Source organism: Sarcophilus harrisii, chromosome 3 (genome assembly GCF_902635505.1).
Source record: "Sarcophilus harrisii chromosome 3, mSarHar1.11, whole genome shotgun sequence".
NCBI lineage: Eukaryota > Metazoa > Chordata > Mammalia > Dasyuromorphia > Dasyuridae > Sarcophilus > Sarcophilus harrisii.
This window is the reverse complement of record NC_045428.1, coordinates 28,939,985-28,961,728: the sequence shown is the minus strand read 5'-3', so window position 1 is coordinate 28,961,728 and position 21,744 is coordinate 28,939,985. Positions and strand designations below refer to the sequence as shown.

Sequence of the window (21,744 nt, the reverse complement as noted above, 5' to 3'; positions counted from 1 at the left end):
GGTACTAATATCTGAGAAGTTCCTAAGCAAACTGTGAAATAATTTCTCTGGTGATTTTTGGTATTTTACCAAAGATGATTCCTTATTAGGCCTGAAATTATCAAATTATCAGGTACAGTGAGGAAAGGGAAAACATAAATTGTAAGAACAATACCAATATGGCGTCATGGAAAAAATATTAAACTACCACTGGATCTAGATTCAAATCCCAACTCTTTCATCTTTATGACTTTGGGTGAGTAAATTAATTTCTCAGAACCATGGTTCCATCGACTATAAAATGACAAATTTGAATGAGATCATGACCATGATCCAGGGCCCCTTTTCACTCCCAGTTCTTGCTCCTATGAGTTACAGGTCCCAAATATAATTTTTAAAGAATTAGAATGTTAAGAAAAGATATGAGTTCTTGAGAAGAAGCATACTAAATTAATAGACTTTGGGTGAGTAAAAAGGATATTTTTAGACAGTAGAGATCTTTCCTTTTAAAACTCTACTAGTTTTTAAATTTTCAACTTTTGAGGAGTACAAAACAATAGAAAAGATTTTCGAATGGATTTAAATAATTGATTGTCATGGCAAATGATGTTATTCCAGTTGACTCATATGGTTATTGGCATTATAGGGTAAACCTAAAACCATATTCTCTCTTTGTTCTAATAAAAAGTGTCATCCTAGGTACATACTCTAAAATTTATCACGGGCTTATGCTTGTCAAAGAGTTTAACAACAAATTTCAATCTTGTTTCATGATATAGTGTTGACTTGGAGGATTTTCTCTCCTGTTATATACGTTCCTTGCACCTTCTACTGCTTCAATACATTTTTCTGATTCACTTAAAGATTCTTCAGTTTCTTCTGTTTTGGAGAAAGACAAATAAGTAGAAGTTATCAAGAGGGCAGACTAGTGGATGAAAATGGCAAAAAGGGACATTAGACTTCATATAAAGAGACATTTCCTAATAACCAGAGCTGTCCCAAAGTGGAATTGGCTCCCTCCCACTGGAGATCACCAAGCTAAAGTTGGCTGACCACTTCTGGGATAAAATGTAGATGGATCCTTGCTCAGCTATGGTTTTGACTAGAAAACTTTGAGTTAATGTTTCAACAAAAAAGTAACTCCCTAGTATTCAATGGAATACTTTTTATTTGGCCCATGGTTCAAGGAACTAGAGATCATTTTGCATGAATGACCATCCATGTTCTGTGGGTTCTCCCTGAAATAGAAGCCATTACATTTAAACACAACTGAATACTTTAAAAGACTTTTTTGATGATACCCCTATATCTGAGGTCCTCCAGGCTTTCCTTTTAAAATCTTCGCTTTGTGAAGTATCTCAATTTTAGTGTGTCTCCAGAGAAAATTGAAGAATCTATAAAGCTTTTTCTAACACTGATGGAAAATTAGAAAGAGATGCATTCTTGCACTTAAGTTCATGGTTTCATCATTTGTAAACCTGGCCCTCCAAGATTCCCAGCCAAAAGATACCACCCAAGTACTTTATTTTCTCAATCTTATGAAATGTAACACTCAACATATAAATGGTTCCACTGATCTTTGTTTTTTAAGAAAGTCATATCCAGGGGTAATGGATGCCATTACCAAAGGCCATTCCCCTCTAAGGCCAAAGGGATGGCTTTTAAGACATTCTCAGATGGACTTCATTACTGTAATCCTACACAAGATCAGATCAGCCAATTGAACCTGTATGGATTGCAATGAAGAGAGAATATGGGCCTAGGGGAATTGTAAAATTGAGAATTTTTCAATGAGTTTCTTTCTCCCTAATCCCTGATCTCTGACCAAATACAATGGTGCCTACATCGGTCACTAATATAGGGAGGAATGGTAAGACTGACGATCAACATGCTTCTTCCATCATCTGCATGCCTTATACCACAGGCAGTCTAACCCATGCAAGTCAGAATGATTGTGCTTCTGCTGATTTGCTTCCCCCTTTTTGCATTGCTATAAAAGCATGTTAGATAATAGATACTTTTGTCCTCCTACCTCTACATGCTGCCTGCAATGCCCCTTCTTTTGAAATGCTACACTTTCCCAGCAGGCTACGTGGTTTCATCAGAGTCATGGTAAACTGAATAATTATCCATGTTTTGAAAATGTGTTTACCCTCCTCACTTAGATATTGTGTTTTTCAGCCAGGGTTTTCTAGAGGACACTGTTGAAAAAAAGGAATCTTTATTCCATTCCTCTGCAAGCATGTCCTGCTTTGTCTCTTGATGAAATCAAAGCAGTGTCTGTCAATTTAAAGAACTAAGGTTTGGTGTGGGCCAAGTAGCTTCGTGGTCTATCATGGCTCTTCCACTCTATATTGGTCATCATCATAGATGGAATACTGAGTGTGGTTCCATCTTGTTGCTTTCTGTACATGGCATTCACATTTGGGAAAAAGCCATCCTTGAGAGAGGCTCTGAGTGATAGCCCTAAAGGGTTGGGGAGGGAAGTGTCTCTTAGCCCCAGTATATTGTAGTTGATTCTGCTGGTACCTCAACTTCATTTTTTCCCAAATAAAAGAATCACGTATTTGATGCCCATCTAGAAAATGGATATTTAAAGCTAAGCATTCATAATAGAGCTATTGATTTGGGTAAATAGAAAATTTGTTTCATCTCTCCCTCCTTCGTTTTCACACTCTACAAACATGGTTTCCCGTTTGTTCTAGCCCAGTCACTATGTTTGTTAACAATTCTCCAGAGCTCTTTCCTTATTGCTCATGCTATGACATTGGCTTTCAGTGAGACACAAGCAGCTCAAGTCATTTCCTGACCCCGACATGTTTCACATGGAGGTCAAACTCTTCCTTTGTAGGACCTGACTGCACTAGCGAAAGAATTAAGGGAACTCCGAATTGAGGAAAGTAACCGGCCCCTGAAGAAGGTGACCGATTATTCTTCTTCCAGTGAGGAGTCAGAAAGCAGCGAAGAGGAGGAAGAAGACGGAGAGAGTGAGACACATGATGGGACAGTGCCTGTCAGTGACATCCCCAGGCTCATGTAAGATGACTTTTACTTTTTATTTTATTCACTGTTGTGCTTTTGCTTCATTTGGGGGAAGTTACAGCTCTGAGGTGAAAGGAAAACAAACTAAAGATCGGCGGTCAACTACCTCCATTTGTTTCTTCTAAGAAATTCGCAGTTTTGCAAATTTGCTCCCTCCTCAGATGTTAGTATTTCAGTAGGCACGAGCTCTGAGATCACATGGCATCTGTCTAGATGATTTATGAAGGTGAGAAATTGCACTGCTAAGGCCTCGTGACATCATCATCACCTAGACCTTCGGTGTATTGGTTAAGACCTCAGGCAGCTCCACACATACATCCTACCCTTGGGTGACATTGACTCAGTGGATGCGATTCAAATCCTGCCTCTGACACTCATGATATTGTACAAGTTGCTCAACTCCCTTGGCCTCCATCTTTTAATCTGAAGGTGTCCGTGGATCCCAAGTTCAGAATAAGTCGAGAATATTCCATAGCACCCATGGATACCAATGAGATCTTGGGATGCATTCGGAAGAGGGATAGGGCCCAAAGCTAGGGCGCTCACCTCCACCAACTCTTCAGACCCATGGAGAGTTCTGTGTTCAGTTTGAGTCCATATTTTTAAAAAGGTATTAACAAGGTGAAAAGCAACAAGGATAGTGAAAGGTCAGAGGTGAATCGATTGAAGGAACTGGAACTGTTTAATCTAGGGAAGAGATGAAAGTGGAACATGAGAGATGTGTTCATGTATATGGAGGGCAACCACATTGCAGAGGGTTTAGAGCTGTTCATCCCTAAAGGGAAAAAGTAGGAGTAATGGTTGGAAATCACACAGATAGATTTAAGCCCAGGGTAAGGAAATGTTCTTCTGTAAGCATTCTAGAAATAGAAATGGTGGTCCCTGCACCCATCTACTGGGAAGAGACACGCCTCTTTCACCATCTTCAAATGGAGTATGAATGATACATGCCAGATAAGTTGTGGAAACGATTTTGTTCTGAGTTTTTCTAGATGGACTCTCTCACTCCTTCCAATCAAGATGAAATCTGTAAAAAGCTTATAGGTGCATTATCTAGATAATTGATTTCTTACTAAATAAGCTAGCTATTTTTGTCTTTTAGTTGAGTCATTTTTTCAGTCATGTCTAACCCCTATTTGGGGTTTTCTAAACAGAGATATTTGAGTGGTTTGCCATTTCCATCTCCAGGTCATTTTACTGATGGGAAAACTGAGGACAATGGGATTAAGTGGCTTGCCCACTGTCATGTAGCTAAGAAGTGTCAGAAGGTAGATTTGAAGTCAAGAAGAGGAGTCTTTCTGATTCCAAGCCCCAGGACTCTATGCACTGAACCATCTTGTTGCCCTTTTGTGTCTTTTATTTTCATTATCTAATTGAAATAAAATAATTTTGACATACTTGATCAAGAACCTTTGGAGGTACTCTGAAGGTTGAAGAGAACAGTTGAATTAGAAATCATTTTTGCATACCAAATTTAATAAAGTAAGTACAAATTAGCAAAGTCCATTTAAAGAATTGCATAAAATGGTTGGTCCTCCATTTGGTTAGACATCTGAGTAATGAATTCTAATTAAGCGTAGAAAGAGGAAAAGGAGAAGGATTCATCTTCCTGAATTTAAATTCAGTCTCAGATAGTCATTAGCTGTGTAACCTGGGCAAATCATGTAATTCCATTTGCCTCAGTTTCCTCATCTGTAAAATGAGCTGGGGAAGGGGGGAATAGCAAATCACTCCAGTATCTCTGCCAAGAAAATCCCAAACAGGGTTACAAAGAATTGGACACCACAATGACTAAACAAAATGTACCCATACAAAATAGATCAGTCTTGTACTAACAAAATCAATCCTCAATGTTTCCTAGTAGGTAGAAATAGTTTTAAGAGAAAGATAAGAGATATCGTATTTGTAGATTTACCCACTGGCTTAATAAATCCAAGTTAGTCCTCAAAAATGTATTTTATGAGTCGATAACCCCATCTACTGAATCTAATCAAATCTCTTATGAAAATGAAGGCTCCTACTTAGAACAGATACCCCAAAATGGCACTAGTGGTCCCATCAAATGAACTCGTGGTGAAAGCAGATTCTCTTTGATGTGACAGTATATCCCTTTGCACTTGATACACTCACATTCATACCTGTAATTGCATACCCACACAAATCTATTTGTACAGCGCCTTACCCACAGCTAATATTTATTCAGCAAACAACAATGCCTTACTAGGGTCTAACAATGCCCGCAAGCACTATGGGTAATGGAAGACACAATGTTCCTGCCTTCAAAGAGCCCTCAGGTGAGTTAACAGATAAGACAAACACAGGAATTTTTATTAGCAATAAAAGTCAGTAGGTGATAAATCACCAGTGTGATTACTGTCCATGCTAAGTGCTAAGGTCAGTTAAAGACAATGGAGCCCGGTATGGACCAGAATGGGTAGCATTTTTGTATGTCTTGTCCAAAGACTAGGTTTTTGTTGTGATCAAAAACAGAGTTAATAAATAGTCTAGGCCAAGAGGAATCAGTGATCTCAAGGGCAGCCTCTCCATGATTCATTTACTCCATCAAAATCCAAGTGGAAATTAATTCATGGGAGGATCTGACCCCCCACTCAAGCACTCAGGGGGATCTGCCTGAGGCTGCTCCTGAGTTAGATGAACATGGCCACAGCCATCCTGAGAAAACAGGTCATCTTTCTCTCTCTAGGGATCCACATCCTCGGCGTGGGAACAGTCAGCCAATGCCAGACAAGGAAAACTTTTTAAAATTCTCAAGTTCCTAAATATGGGGTGACTCCCATTTGCCTATCCATCTGAAAGGTAACACTATAAAGAGAAGGACAGTGGCTCCATGATAGAGCTGGCTTTAGAGGCAGCTTATGTCTCTCTCTGATAGCTCCCAGCTGTGGCCAAGAGCTACCTTTCAGGTTCCCTAGGCAATTTGATCAAATAGGAAGTCACAGACAAGTTGCTGTACTGCAGCAGGGAAAAAACTTTCCATATCAGGAGTTTCCCCACAAGGATAAAATGATATATAAGACATCAAAGAGGAGATAAGGTAAGAAGAAAGAGATAGGGACTACACATCTGACATCATGAAAACTTGCTCAACAAGCAGATCTATAGGTCTTAGATGTAAATGAACAGAGCAAGTAATCAAATGGAAGTCTGTAAGCAATTAAACACATTTAAGAACTCATTGTCCAAATTCAGGTTACTGCCTCTTTCTGGACACAGAAAGTGTTATTCTCTCTCTCTTTCTCTTTTTTCTGTTTAACTGATAATGATAATGATGACAACAGCAACTTAAATATTTGCAAAGCACCTTACAATATCATCTTGTTTGAACCTCAGAACAACTCTAGAAGATAGATGCTATTGTTATCTCCATTTTGCAGGTAGGTAAACTGAGGCAGACAAAGGTGAAGTGGCTTGCCTAGGGTCCTATAGCAATTAGGTAGCCAGTGCTGGATTTGACTTCCTGACTTCAGCTCTAGAGCTCTATCCCAAGCAGTTTCCTAAGTACTTCACCTAGCTGCTCCTGGTAGCAAGCTTTCTCCTATCTTGGTTTGATATACCTGGAATGTTTCTTCTCTGTGGTCATAGGAGTCATAAAATAAGCTTATTCCTTGCAGTATTTCTGTAAATCTGATGAAAAAAAAAAAAGCATCTGTGATCTCTGATCCAAGGGAATAAACATGAGTTTAAAATGGCAATAAACTTTCATATTTCATAAAACAAACTTTTGTGTTTGTTAAATGAATATTTGAATAAAAGCTATCTAGTGCTCAATAAAGACTCAGACTAACTGTGGCCATGAGGAGATCCAATTAAGTAACCCAGATCCTAAACATTCATCTCCTTTTGCTGTTACAGACAAGAGGTTGGTACTAATGTGGTTGAAATTTGGCAGGATACCTATTCCTGGTCTCCCATAGTTGGCCAGACTGCTTCACCTGCCTTGTTCTCAGTTTACCCACTTGTAAAATGAGTCCATTAGTCATGAACATATTATGGTGAGGTAGAAAGAGAGGGTTGGGCTAGAGATTCAGCATCTTTGGAGGCTGTGTGAGCCAGGGCAAGTACGTAACTGCTCTCTGCCTCATTTTCTCAGGTATACAAAAGAATTACCTTTTAGAATGTATCTTCTGGCTTGGCTTCTCTGAGCTTAGCTTCAAATCATGATGGCCAGTTACTAGCTGTGTGAACATGTGGAGTAGAAAAAATGATGGATTTGAAGTCAAAGAACCATCTATGTGACTTTTTGCAAGTCCTTTGCTTTCTCTGTTCCTCAATTTTCTCAGCAATAAAATATAGGACTTGGATTAGATGCCTCCAAGCTCCCTTTCAGCTCTCAATTTATGGACCAGACTCTATAAAATGGGGATTAGATTAGATGAGCTCTAGGAATGCCACTTTATGATTCTAAGTCCAAATAAATCATTCTGTAGCCTTTTGCTCTTCAGAGTATACTATGGCAGTCAGTTACCATTTTTAGGTGTGTGAAGGACATCATATATGCTATAGCCAGCCCGTTTTGGGAGCACCTACTGTGTGAAGGGTACAGTGTATACTATGAGTAGCCAGCCATCATTTGGGGAGCACCTATTGTGTGAAGGGTACAATGTATGCTATGACCAATCAGCCATCATTTGAGGGAACACCTACTATGTAAAGGGCACTGTGTTTTGTTCTCCATGGCACACAAAAGAAACAAGTCCAATCTCTACTCAACTTTATATGTCATCTTCCCCATTGAAATGTTAGCTTTTTCAGAACAAAGACTGGTTTTTCCTCCTTTCTTTGTACTTAGCATAATGTCTGAAACATAATAAGTGTATAATGAATGTTTGTTTATCATTAACTGATGGATTTCTCTCACTAAAACCTTATGCTCTCTCTCCATACTGTATTATACAGCTGGCATTAAAATTAAGTCTCACAAAAGCCAACCAATTGTGCTTAACTAGCTATGGCTGAGGGGGCTGGTTGAAAAAAGCCTAACTGACATCTCATTTAACAGAAACCCCATCTCATTAGGTTTTCTGCTACCCTCATTACCATAAAGGTCAACAACTCTAAGTGGAGAGTTGCCTTGGACCAGAAGAAGTTATTACTGCGTATGGGTAAGGAGAAAATATAATAATCAATATTGTTCCCTCCCCTCTGGCAGACCCACAGGAGCTCCAGCGAGTAATGAACAGTACAATATGGCAATGGTTGGAACCCATGGTCTGGAGACCTCTCACGCAGACACATTTAGCAGCATTTCAAGAGAAGGAACTTTAATGATAAGAGAGGTGAGTTGAGATGAAATATATATATAAAGTGCACATGGTTTTAGCTCAAGAGTTGTCACAGACTGGGTATATTCTGTGTAAGCACAAGAGGGAGAGAGAAAAGACCGCTCAAAAATGGATGAGTGATTTTAATTGTCTTCCTCCCTCTTTCCCATATCCCTCTATGCTTTGACAGCATGATTTAATTACCATACTCCCCATCTTTCTGCAAGAGATATGCATATGTGAATGCAGAATTTGAGCCTGGGGATGCGAAGGAAGCATTTCCAGCAATGAAACATCTCGCTAAAAAGGGACAGCAAGACCTTTCTTGATCCCATTCCATCTTTTTTTCAAAGTCTTTCTTATCTATTTACTGAAGACAGCCAGTACTTTGAAGGAAGGGTTATCCAGTTAGTTGAACAGGAAAATTGTACCCTTTCAGTGGTTTTTGCTGAAAAGACCAACTACGCAGAACTATTAAAGGTGTCTGATGGAACTGACCTTAGCACAGATGTGATTTTGTTGGGTTTTTTAAAACTCCAATCACATCATTTAGTTTATCAGGCAACATACTTGCCCTCACCTTGTCAGAAAAAAAAAAAAAAAGTTCACATGATTTTCTCCTTATCCAAGCCAGTCATTTCCTTAAAGCACAAATGAACAAATGGGGCTACTCTTTGCCAGCCTTCAAACCCACCCCAACAGTGGTCGATTGACCCTACCTCAGTCACCACTACCCATCATCCTAAGTACTCCAGGCAGACTGCCATACTGAAGCATGTAAAACTCTATGTGCAGAGGATTCATTTTCATTTTTCATTTTTTAAAACAATAATTTAAGAAAGAGAATGTTTTTTTTTCATGCTTATCTATATTCCCTTCTCGCTCCTCCGTATTCAAAGAAGCAATTTCAGTGAATCCACAGACACTTAATAAGTACATGATCTGGATCAAGTCACTGGAGATTGAGACAAAAATAAAACACTCCTGCCCTCAAAGAGCTAGCATTCTGCTGACAGATCGACATGAGGAGGGGGAGGAAGTAATGGCTATACATAAGTATTTACAAAATATATTCAAAAAAATACAAGATAATTGGGGTGGGGAGGGGGAGGGAGAAGGACCTCTAATAAAGGACACCAGGAAAGGTCTCATGTAGAAAATCCAATATTGAAGAAACTCAGGATTCTAAAAGATTGAAATAAAGGAGGAAAACTGGCTTTGGAGTCAGAAAAACATGAGTTTAAGTCCTAACAGGTATATATTAGCTGTTTGACCAATGGATTGGAATATCTGGGATGATGGGAAAGAGCAAGACAAGATTTCTGTGGGAGGCAAGATGTACAGTCATAAGGAGGCTACTTCAACTGTGGGTTTTCTCTGGAAGTCTGCTGATGTGCTCTACTATGCAGAGTTCCATTGCAATAGAATATATTTTAAATGATCGGTGGCCTTTTAGCACCATGACCAGAGCAGGAAAACACTATTTAACAAGTTGAATTGAATCAAATATTAGCATGAACTGAAGAACTGGAGATTGCTAATGTCTCAAAATCAATGATCACTGCAGTTAGTATAATATCTTTAAAGGCTTCAAAATTACATTTTGGACATATCTAAGCCCTAGATTGTAACAATGAGTGTCTCTTAATCACTTGGAATCCAAAATTTTACCTATTTCCAAAGTCCACATTTTTGTTAATAACTACTAGAGTAAATCCCTTTTGAATTATTAACAGTTCTTTACCACAGATTCAAATAGCAGACAAGTCAAATAATAACATCATTAATTGCATGAACAAGCTTTTATTAAGTGCTTACTGTATTCCAGGCACTTTACTAAGTATGAAGATGCAAAGAAACACAAAAGCACAGTATCTGGACTCAAGGGGCTCATTCTAGTTGGGAAGACTACATGTAAACAACTATGTATGACTTCAAACATATATGGCAGGAGGGTAGACGGGAGGTAATCTCAAAGTGCTTTGAGCAAAAATTCACTTTTTTATTATATTTGTAGGAGTTAATTTTCACATTATACTTTCATATATACATGTATGACATATACATATATGTGTGGATATAAAGTTAATTAGCATATATATAAAGATATGAAGAGAAATTATACGTTTCTAATTCTCCCATATCTCCTGCCATCATCAGGTATCTTCATAATGTTGCACTATTTAATAGCCTCCCCTCTCAGTTGCTCTTCAGCTTACCTTTCAGCTCCAATGACCCCCATATCTAGTCCACTTCAACTACAGGTTGTGACGAGACCCTCGGACTTTGCCATTCAATTTGATTCAAAAAACATATATGAAGCACCGATGTATTTATTCTAGGCACTATGCTATTTGCTTGAGATTTATAAATTAAGACATGAAAAATAATCCCCGCTCTATTGAGTCAGAGTCAAAGGAACTGAATTCAAATTATGGCTGTTCCATATTGTCCGTGTGACCTGAAGTACAATATTTCATTTCTCTGAGTCTTTCTGTAAAATGAAGAAGTGAAACTAGATGACTGGAGGAGTATAAGAACTCGTTCCATCACAATGGACCAGGAAAGGCTTTAGAAGAGGAGATAAATCCCGAGTTGAGCCTTGAAAGAAGCTAAGAGCTCCCAGAAACAGAGGAGAAGAGATATTTCAGGCAAGAGGAGAGGAAATTCCAATCTCCAGGGACAGCAGGCAGGCCTCTTTGGCTGGCATGTGGAGTGAACAAAGAAGGAAGGCTAGGAATAAGTCAGAGCCAAATGGCCAAGTGAGGTGCTTGTATTTTGACTTAGAAGCAGTAAGAAACCACTGAAGGAAGATAATTTTGGTCACTGTTTGGAAGATGGAAGGAAGAGAGAGAGATGGGAAAACCACTTGGGAGGCTATTTCACTAGTCCATGTGAGAGGAGATGAGGGCCTGAAAAGGGATGCGTGGTGGCTGGGTAGGTGGAAAATAAGAGATGTGAGGGATGTTAAGGAGATATGAGAGCTATGAGGAAAGGAATAAGGTATAAGAAAATTGGGAAGGTAGAAAGGGACCAGATTGTGATGGGTGTTAAAAGGCAAATAGAGAACTTTATATTGGATCCTGGAGATTGTAGGGGGCCACCAGAATTGATTATAATCAGACTGTAGTTTACAAAGGTCAGTTTGATAACTAATGGAAGATAGATTGGAGTGGGAAGAGACATGAAGCAAGGAGGCAGCCAGCAGGCTATTGTGATAGTCCAGATAATAAGGATCTACTCTAGGCTGGTGGTAATGTCAAATAAGAGAAAGAAGTGTATAAAATTTGTAAACAGAAATGCCAGGACTTGGTAGAAAGAATCTGGGGAGATAATGATGAGTTCGGTTGTACGATATGGAGACCCTTCACCATCCTGATCCAGCTTTGTGGAAGAAAGAAGGGAATTTTGTATCATTTTTCCAGGAAAAGAGAATAATCTCTCTCATTATGCAATGCTCACAGAGCAACCATTTTGACTGTCTGATGGGACTGGCTAAATGAGTTTATTGCACTTAGTTGATCTTTGTATTTTTATTTATTAAAATGTAGTGCCTAGAACTTAACAGAATACTCCAGATTTAGTCTGATCAACCAATCAATCAATAAGCATTTACTAAGCACCTATTCAGTTCTTGACTCTGTACTAAGCATTGGGATTGTAAAGACAATGAAACAGTCCCTGTCTCCAGGAACTTTCTCTGTCTCAAAAGTCTTAGCATTTGTTGGGGTGCCAAGTAGGTGACTAGCCCATGGTCACCCAGCTAATATGTATCAAAGGTAAGATGTGAATACTAACTCTGATACTAACCCTCTATTAAACTATGCCTCCCTAACTTTGTAATCTTATGTATTTATTTTATGCTTTTAGAAATATTATTCTGAGAAAATCCATAAGCTTCAGCAGACTGCCAAAGGGGGCTAGGACACAAAAATGATGGAACACTCCTGGTGCAGAGGGAGGAGATATGCAGAAAGATGATAAGAAATCACAATTGAACTTCTTAAACTTAATTTAGAAAGTGACACTTTCAGCTCTAATTAATGAATCATTAGTGGAAATTGGACTTGTACATTGTGAAAAAATAAGCAGAGAAATGCTACTTTCGGTGCTGTTTTTATTTCATCAAATAGTGTATATAAAGTAATGCTCCGAATAATGTATATAAAATATTGACAATTCCAAGAAAGTCATCAACCATTTTTAATGTTTCCCAGAAACAAATAATTCTGCTGCATGGCTGGTTTAAAGAGCTAATCATTAGCTTACACTCTATCCAGGGACTTTGATGGGAGGTGGGCAGCTGTTGGGGGAGTTTCAGAATCGACACTGAATTTCTTCGGATGGAGTCTGCCTTTCTTCTTAGTGATTGCTGTGCCTGACTTGATTCTTTAAATCCATGTGGTGGAAACCATAAAGAAGGGCTTCCTGGCATTGGCTTTGCCATTGGCGTGACTTCATTTCCCTTTTTCTGTTCTGTTCCTCCACAGTCATCTGGAGAGAAAAAGCGTTCTGGGCACACTGACAGCAACGGTTTTGCTGGTCACATCAATCTCCCTGATCTCGTGCAGCAAAGTCATTCTCCCGCTGGGACGCCTACCGAAGCCCTCGGGCGCGTGTCAACCCATCAGCAAGACATGGATTCCGTGACTGAAGTAGGTTCTGGAGCATCTAGGGTTGACCATTTGCTTCTTCTCGTGAGTGCACTAAAGACCTCTTACCCTCTGCCGGATGTGAAGCTGGCCATATCCTCTGGAATTGTTTCCAATTTCTTTTCTCCTGGTTTCTATTTGTTCCATCGTTGAGAACAGATGAAAGAAAATGGTGGGAGATAAAATAACTAGCATTTAATAGGTATTTCCTATGCTGCTGATGTTCTGAGTCCCTCCAAACTGGGTTTGCAAAGCAATAAATCTGATATTTCATTTGATCTTCATAGCAACCTGGGACATAGGTGCTATTATTATTCCCATATTATTGAGAAGGAAACTGAGGCTGAAAGAGATTAAACACTATGTACAGGCTATTTAGCTGGTTTATGAGGCAGGATTTGAATTCAGGTCTTCTTGATCCTAAGTCCCCCACTGCTATATCTAAGCTTCTAGGAAGCTGCTGATCTGCATTGGTGGAAGAAATTTTCACACTGGAAATAAAATCATAGTTTGCCAGATACTGTTCTAAATCAAAGGTTTAGATCTTTCGAGACTCTTGGAAATCATCTAGTCTTCCCCTAATGCTTCTGTAGGAAGGTCCCTCAGCACTTCAGTGACAGCCAAATCCTAAAACCCAGACTTTTAAGATTACTGGTTGATCCAGTGCCAACTTGGGGTGGATAAGATCACTACAGTTTAAAGATTTCAGGACCAGTATCTGGACTTCGTGTTAAATGAGCGCAGCCTGACAGAATTTCATAATGTCGATGCATGTTTGGAAAAGATTATTATAGAAACTCTAACTTGTGGGGGAAACTTCATCTTTCCAGTACATAAACTTTCTCAAACAGAATAATATCATTCATTATGCAATGCTCACAGACCAAACATTTTGACTGTCCAATGGGACTGGCTAAATGAGTCCATTGCACTTAGATGATTTTTATACGTAGACTTAAGAATCATCAAAGTCCCAAATGAAATGTTTCCAAAGGGTTTTCTCTCTTGTTTTTCACCTTGTCTGCCAGTGCTCTTATATAACATGTCTCACTACACATACTTTGGAATTTAGTGCGAGGAAGCACAAGAGAGCAGTTCATTCTCTCCTCAGAGGGGATGCATCCTGTAGAAGGTTGATGGTAGAAGAACAGACCTTGAGTGCACATTAAAGGTGATCTAACTTCTGCATTCTGTTAAAATTTGGCCTCAGACACCTAACAGCTGTGGGACCCTGGGGAAGCCATTTCACTTGTTTGCCTAGGAAATGCCTAGGTCACTCAGTGGAGATAGCACTGGGCTGAAAGTCAGGAAGATCCAAGTCCAATCCAGTCTAAGTCACTAGCTGTGTGATCCTGGATGAGTCACTTAGCCTTTTTCCCTTAATTCCCTGAAGTAGGAAACAGGAAACTGCTGTAGTGTCTTTGCCAAGAAAATCCCATGGATAGTTTGGTTCATGAGAACCTGAAGAGTCAGACACAACTTAATGATGGTATGCCCCCAACAAACTTCTAGGACAGTAGCTGAATGGGCCAAAGGTCATTGCTGTTAGTTATCATTTCTTCCTTTCCAAATGTGTGCTTACAATCCAATCCATTCTTTGTCCTGCTTTTCACAAGAGTTGGAGGAGTAGCTAGGTGCTGCAATGTATACAGTCCTGGACTTAGACTCAATTCTTACCTCTAATACTCATTACCTGGGGAATCTTAAGGAAATCACTTAACTCCACCAGCCTCAGTTTCCTTATCTGTCAAATGAAGATTTTGGAATCATTGGCCTCCAAGTTCCCTTCCAGCTTGAAATCTATCATTCTCTGATCTATTGAAATACAGTTAAATTCCCCAGGTCCACTATAATAATTTACATGTTCTATTTCCCATGCTGCTGATGTTTTGAGTCTCTCCAAACTGGGAGTGTTTAGCCTGGAGAAGATGTAGGGAGATTATGACAGTTCTTTTCAATCATTCAAAAAATTACCATCTCGAGGAAGAATCAGATTTGTTCAGCTTGAGCCCTAGAAACCCCAATGAAGAACATTGCTAAGAATTTTCCAAGAGGGAGATTTAGGCTAGGAGTTTGGGAAAAGTTGGCTAACAATTGGTACCATCCAACGGGCTGCCTCAAGAGGTAGTGGGCTCCTCTTCCTGAAGGTATTTGGGCCAACACTTGCCGAGCCTTTGTGTCAGAGAAGATTCTGATTCAGGTGTAGATTGGAGCTAAGTGACAGTTTCCATTCAGGAATTCCAATTCAGAAATTGACCTACACTTGTCATGATTAGTTCTTGTTTCTCAGAAGACAAAGGTGAACAACCCAGCTGTTTGTGGCACAGCTAGGAGTCGGAGACATGGACTCCTGTATGTGCTTAGAACCTTCTCTAGAGATAGGCTATGTGGATAGAGCCTATGTAAAAAAAAATTTTTTTTAATTGTGGTTTAAGACAGTATATAGGAAAAAATTCTAGATTATTTTGTCTAAAAACTAAAAATTTCAGGATTTTATTAATAATATTCTGATTTGAGGCAGGAAGAAAGATGGAAGGATATATGGAAGGGAAAAGAAGGGAGGGAGAAAGGAAGAAAGGAATGGAGGGAGGAAGGACCAGAGGGAGGGAGGGAAGGAAGGAAGAAAGGAGAGAGGAAAGGGAGGAGAGTAAGGGAGGGAAAGAAGAAAGAGAAGGAACAGAGGAAGGAAGGAAAGGAAGGAAGAAAAGGAGGGAGGAAAGAAGAGAGGAAGGAAGGAAGGGAGGAGGGAAGGAACAAAACCAAAAATTGCTGAATCATCCTTTAGAGCTGCCTTCTAGGGAAACCCAGAAGAAAGTTCTCTAGTTGGTTGGAATGAAAAATGTCCCCATCGATTCCTCCATCCATGCATAGCAAAACCCGTTTAGCATCCTTGATGCTATTCTGCAGCCCATTCGTCTCAAGAATGTCTTGATCTGCCTCAACCCAAATCACCTTTCACCTCACATTTCCCAGGGAAGTTTTTAAAAGTAGGTCTTTGGGGCAACAATGTGTTCTCTCAGATTCCCTTAAATGTTGGAAGCAGTGCCTACCTACCCAGGTGCCAAAGGGCAAATGCTCAGGACAGGTTTCACAGTCTAGGAGAGGAGCGAGTATTCATGATGCAATATGTGGGCATAAGTTGGGCACCTTCACCAAGGTGTCCTGCAAGATAAATCGTGATCCCCCCTTAGAAAGAGGACCTATCATCACTGATGATGAACTGGGACTCAGATGCCAGGTTCTGTGGTACGGACATGGGAAAGGGAAGTAAAAAAAAAAAAAAAAAAAAAAAAGCCAAGAACCTTCTGGGCTCCCTTAGAAACAGACTGCCCTCTCTTCTGTATTTGGTAATTGCCCTTTGGGGCATCTTGTGGGGCCCAGGGCCAACGGTATGGGCTTGCACAGAAGGAAGCCTCCTGACACCATAGCTGACCCGCTAACTTTGTCAAGCATCTGCCTCAAATAAGATTTTTAGGTTCCTTCAGATCAAGGTTCTTTACTTGGGATTCATGGATCCTCTCACACTACACAGGGGTCCAAATAGATTTCATGGTTTCCATGAACCTGGATGGGTAAAAAAATTACATTTTTGTGTTTATTGATCTTTATTTTATGCATTTAAAAACTATTTTGAAAATGAATGGGTTCATAGATTTCGTCAGATTCTCAGAAGAGTCCAAAACACCAAAAAGGGTTAAGAATTCCTGATAGTTAAGATCTAATCGGTTTAAACCAATGGAACCAAGAGGTCATTTATTGGTCCAGTGGAGCTAGACTAAAAGAAACCAGCTGTTCTATCTGGGGTGAAGGGATGTGGAACCCACTGGTCATTCTTTCTAGCCACAACTTGCTAAGTAGACTTTTATATGAAGGATGAGCAGAACCTGCAAAACATTTAAATGGTGTTCAAAAGTTCTAGATATTTTTGTCTGAATATTTAAAATTTCAGGTTTCTATTAATAATATTCAAAGTATAAATTTAATGCATGTGCAGTGATTTCAAGAACATGGATGTTTTGGAGAGGTATACACACAGACATACCAATACATATATATGCAATATGTATAGTTTAAGTAGTATATACAATTATGTATAATATATGTATATATTCTTATCCATCTAGTTCTATCTCATCAACATAATGTAAGCCCTCTGAGGGCAGAGGCTGTTTAGTTTTTGTCCTTAGCAACCTGCACAGAACCTGGCACATAGTGGTGTTTAATATATGTTTGAATGATTGATTTAGCTTCAAGAAAACTCTAGCTGTAATTATGGCTCCTTTCAAATGCTAAATTTGGGGGCAGCTAGATGGCCCAGTGGAGTCAGGAGGACCTGAGTTCAAATCCAGCTTCAGACACTTAATTCATAGCTGTATGACCCTGGATAAATCACTTAACCCCAGTTGCCTAAAAAAAAAAAAAAAAACTGCTAAATTTGGCCCTGTTAAGTATAAGGAGACATTTAGAATCAAGATTATTTCCTGACTCCAGAATCAGTCCTCTCAATCCACTGAGCCACTTAGCTGCTGTAGAGATAGGACATATAAAATCAAATTTGTCATATCTATTCAGTCAGTAATTATATATTATGCACCTACCCTGTTCCTGGTACTGTGCTACGCACTAGGGATCCTGGTACAAAGAATTAGATATTCCCTATTTCTAATGGGGAAATGGGGGAACAACACTAAGTATGTGGATAAACATATGCACAATAAATATAAAGATGACAAGTATATCCAAGGTAGTTTGGAAGGGAGGGCGTCAGGATCCAGCCCCGAATCCCAGCTCTGCCAGTTTTATGTCATGTGATATTGGGTAGGACATTATTCTGTCCCTCAGTTTGCCTATAAGGGAAGGACTAAATGAGCTCAAAGGTTACTTCTTGCTCTAAACCTTGGTTAAAAATAACACCCATTAAGGGCATTATTGAAGACATATAAAGCTTGGAGGAGTGGGGGAAGCGGCCATTGCTGCCTCGGGGCATCTAGGAAGGTGTCATGGAGGAAATAGGAATTGGAACAGAACTCTGCAGACAGCAGTGGGGAAGAGAGACTATTTCAGGCCTGAAGAACATCATGAGCCGATACGAGTGTATCATGCATGGTCCTGGCTTAGTCATTTACTAACTAGAACTGGAGATGGCCATTTCTGTAAATGCCCAACTTGCCCGTAAGTAATTTAATACCAGGAAGCACCTGCAGAGAGAGAAAAGCATGGACAGCTGGCTAGGTGGGACTGTGCCTTTGTTCTTTTTTCCGATCCTACTCTTGCTTTGCTGATGGTTAAATGAGCGCTCTAAGCTTTGCTTTCATTGGCTGTTTAATAGTACGGCATGGGGAGCAGCACCAAAGCCTCCTTCACCCCGTTTGTTGACCCCAGAGTGTACCAGACATCTCCCACTGATGATGACGAGGATGACGATGAGGAATCTTCAGCCACAGGTAAGCCACGGCAACGCCATGTCTTTGGGCCTGAGTTTGTTTTCCATATCTGGTCTGTATGTGATATAGGGAAAGAAGGAATCGACTAACTAATGTGAGACGTTTTACTCGAAATGATAGTCAAAGGGAAGTTATTTGGATTTTGTTCTGTTTTTAGGTCTACTAAATGAAATTCCTTATTTTCCCTTTTATCTTCATCTCTTCTATTCTGTTTCTGTTTGGAGCCCAAGGGTATCCAGGGACACTAGAAAAGGCTGGTCCTCAGGGATTTCTGGACTTAAAGGAAGTGCCATACATTTCCCAAGAGCGATTTCTAGGTACAGTGCTATGCACGCTGTAGGCGCTCAATAAATGCTTGTCGAGTGGAATTGAATTGAATTGAACTGAGTTGAATTGAATTGAATTCTTAGGTGTATGTTGCCCACTGCAAGGGTCTGGCTAGTTTAGATGATCTTTCTTCCTAAGTGGAAACTTACCAAAACTCTAAAACTCATCTGAGCTTCTCTAATCATCAAATTCAGCTTACTAAGACAGATTGGCCCACCGATTGTTGTGGGGGTCCTTTAAAGGCAATCTCTTTACTAATGGGGATGGGGATGTAAGGGTTAAAACTAAGCAACTAAACTTTGTGATGTTAACATATAACTAAACTTTGTGGTGTTAACATATAACTAAACTTCCCAGACGGTCCATGTTGGCACGGTACACTGACCTCATAGTTTATTGCTTCCATGATGGCTTATGATTGAGCTGCTGCTAAGACAAAAGAACAATCTAAAATGTGTTGGACTCAGAGATTCTTTGGTGTTTTCTCTTCCATGATGCACTCCAAGTCCATTTCAGAAAATAGTCTTGGTCATTTGTCATCTTCACATCCAATTACCTTTACGTTCAAGTTTCTCATCCTTTTTTCTTCTTTCTTTGTCTGTTAAGCTCTATTTACCAGTGAGCTACTAAGGCAAGAACAAGCTAAACTCAACGAAGCCAGGAAGATTTCGGTGGTCAACGTGAACCCAACGAACATTCGGCCTCACAGCGACACGCCGGAGATTCGGAAATATAAGAAACGCTTCAACTCTGAAATCCTTTGTGCCGCTCTGTGGGGTGAGTTATTTCTTTATTCTTCCCGCCTGACAGCGGAAATTAAGCTCATCAAGATGAAGAGATTCATGATGGCTGCAGCTGCATATGTAGAGTAAAGATGAATTATACCATTAGAATTTGGGGTGCTGTTAATATCACATGGGACCAAGGCCAGCCTTGCCGATGGAAGCAGTCACTGGTACAGTATGATTTGAGGAGGGCTTGAAAAGGCACTTTCTATTCAGAAACATCTCCCTGTCCAACTTGTTCAGCACCTAAAATTCTCAAAAATTGTAATGTAAATATTACCCAAGAAGGGAGTGATGGATCAAAATAGGCACCTAGAAGGTACAGAGGATCACACCTAGAGTTAGGAAAATCTGAATTCAAATCTTGCCTCCAACAAGTCATTTATGACTTGCACAAGTCACTTAAATAAACCCTGCTGCTTCAGTTTTCTCATCTGTAAAATGGGAATAAAAAGAATATAACCAAACTCCCAGGGTTGCTTTGAGAATAAGATGCAATAATATTTATAAAGTGCTTTGCAGATTTTAAGCACTAAATATATATATATATATATATATATATATATTTTTTTTTTTCTGATCAAGCCTCATTTTAATGGGTGAAATAGTACAGATATATATAGCAGTAGAAAAGAAGGTAGGGTTGTACAAACACAGTACAGGGTGGGGGTCCATGACAAAGGGTTGGTATCGCGCCCAAGGATGAGCTGCTCAGATGTTTCTGGTGGCAGGAAGCTCTATGATGTGATTAGGGGATGCCAAGATATCTGCCTATTCAAAGTTAGGATGTGATTAGGAGATTCCTATTCAGGAAGTCTTTGGTATGATGCGATTAGGAGATTCAACCTATTCAAGGTTGGCCTTATGTGGCTGTAGATTAGTGCCGGCTCCCAACAGGTCCCCCTTTTTTCATTTATATTAAAAAAAAAAAAAATCAAATGTAGAATTTCTCATTTCTTGACCTGTGCCTGGCTTAGGTTGTTCCTATGGGGAAAAGCCTTACCCGTCATAGGAAGGATGTACAGAAACATCTCTTCCTGGCTTAGGTCGGCTAGTCCTTGAGGAATCTTACCTGTCATTGGCTAACCAGGTCTCGATGTTTGTTTCTATTTCTCATATTTTGTTTCTATTGCTCATATAAGCATCAAGGGGGTCATCACCAGTCTCAAGGCGGTGAGAGTGTACATGAATGGGTTTGGCCAGCGCACTATCTACTTGGGACAAAAGCAAAAGAAGGCCAATTAAAGGCCCTTTGAACTTCTGAAGTACTAATTAATGAATTCTAAAGCTTAAAAAATAATCCCCAAAACTGAGTCTGCCAGGGCAATTTTAACAAAATAAGGGATTCTAAAGCTAAAGCATCTAAATTGAATCTGAACTAGTGAGATGGGGGTGGGGCAGAAGTGTTAAGCACTAAATATAAATAGAAAAATAAATACTAAAAAAATAAATATATGATAAAATGTGGTGGTGAGGATGATGTGGTTGATACAAATACAAACCATAAACCAGAGACCATTAAGTTACTCCCCAAGTGTAATCTTATCTTCTACACATGGCTCTCAGCCCATTGAAAGCTGATCGAGAACCTGGAAAAACCTCAAAGGCCAATGAGTTCATCACATTTATTTTATAGACAAGATAACTGAAACCTGATGAAATTTAATGAAACTAGTCCAAGATCATACTGTAAGTATCAGAAGTAGGATTTGAATCAAGGCCCTCTGCTCCCAGAGGACCCATATTCTTTTTATTATTATTGTTCTCAGTTTTGTTGAATCATTTCATTCATGTTCAAAGCTTTGGACCCCATTTGGTATTTTCTTGTCAGAAACACTGAAGTAGTTTGCCATTTCATTCTTCAGCTCATTTTACAGATGAGGAACCTAAGGAAAACAGGATTAAGTGACAGAGAACCTCTGGATGAGATAAAAGAAATTATCTAAAAAAGGAAAGGGTAGGACTAAAAAATGAAATATGTATACAGGAAAAAGGACTCTCTCCTAGAGATGGGTGAGCAGAAAATCATGATGCAGAGAATAAAGGGAAGGAAACAGATCTTTGTCACACAAAAGTGCTGAAGCAATCATGAGGCCCTGCCCAAGCAACATGAGTGTAGACTTTCTGAGGAACCTCAGGAAGTGTTGGGGTTCTGAACAGATCACTGAGGCAGACCATCAAGGTGTCAGCGAGGGGAGAAATCCACTTATTCCACCCATAGGAAAGAGACAAA

At 39.6% G+C, this 21,744-nt stretch overlaps 1 protein-coding gene across 9 annotated transcripts in view; it reads left to right on the top strand.

Annotated features, from left to right (window-relative positions):
• TNIK (TRAF2 and NCK interacting kinase) overlaps positions 1 to 21,744 on the top strand; it is a 401,978-nt gene that overhangs the window by 357,225 nt on the left and 23,009 nt on the right. For 5 of the 9 annotated variants that reach the window (XM_031957654.1, XM_031957656.1, XM_031957661.1 and 2 more), the window contains 6 exons: positions 2,831 to 3,015; positions 8,192 to 8,318; positions 12,794 to 12,958; positions 18,285 to 18,399; positions 18,624 to 18,716; positions 19,333 to 19,503. In XM_031957654.1, the coding sequence (XP_031813514.1) occupies positions 2,831 to 3,015; positions 8,192 to 8,318; positions 12,794 to 12,958; positions 18,285 to 18,399; positions 18,624 to 18,716; positions 19,333 to 19,503 (856 nt within the window). The remainder of the gene's footprint in view (positions 1 to 2,830; positions 3,016 to 8,191; positions 8,319 to 12,793; positions 12,959 to 18,284; positions 18,400 to 18,623; positions 18,717 to 19,332; positions 19,504 to 21,744) is intronic. The other 4 variants (XM_031957660.1, XM_031957659.1, XM_031957658.1 and 1 more) reach the window with 1 other exon arrangement.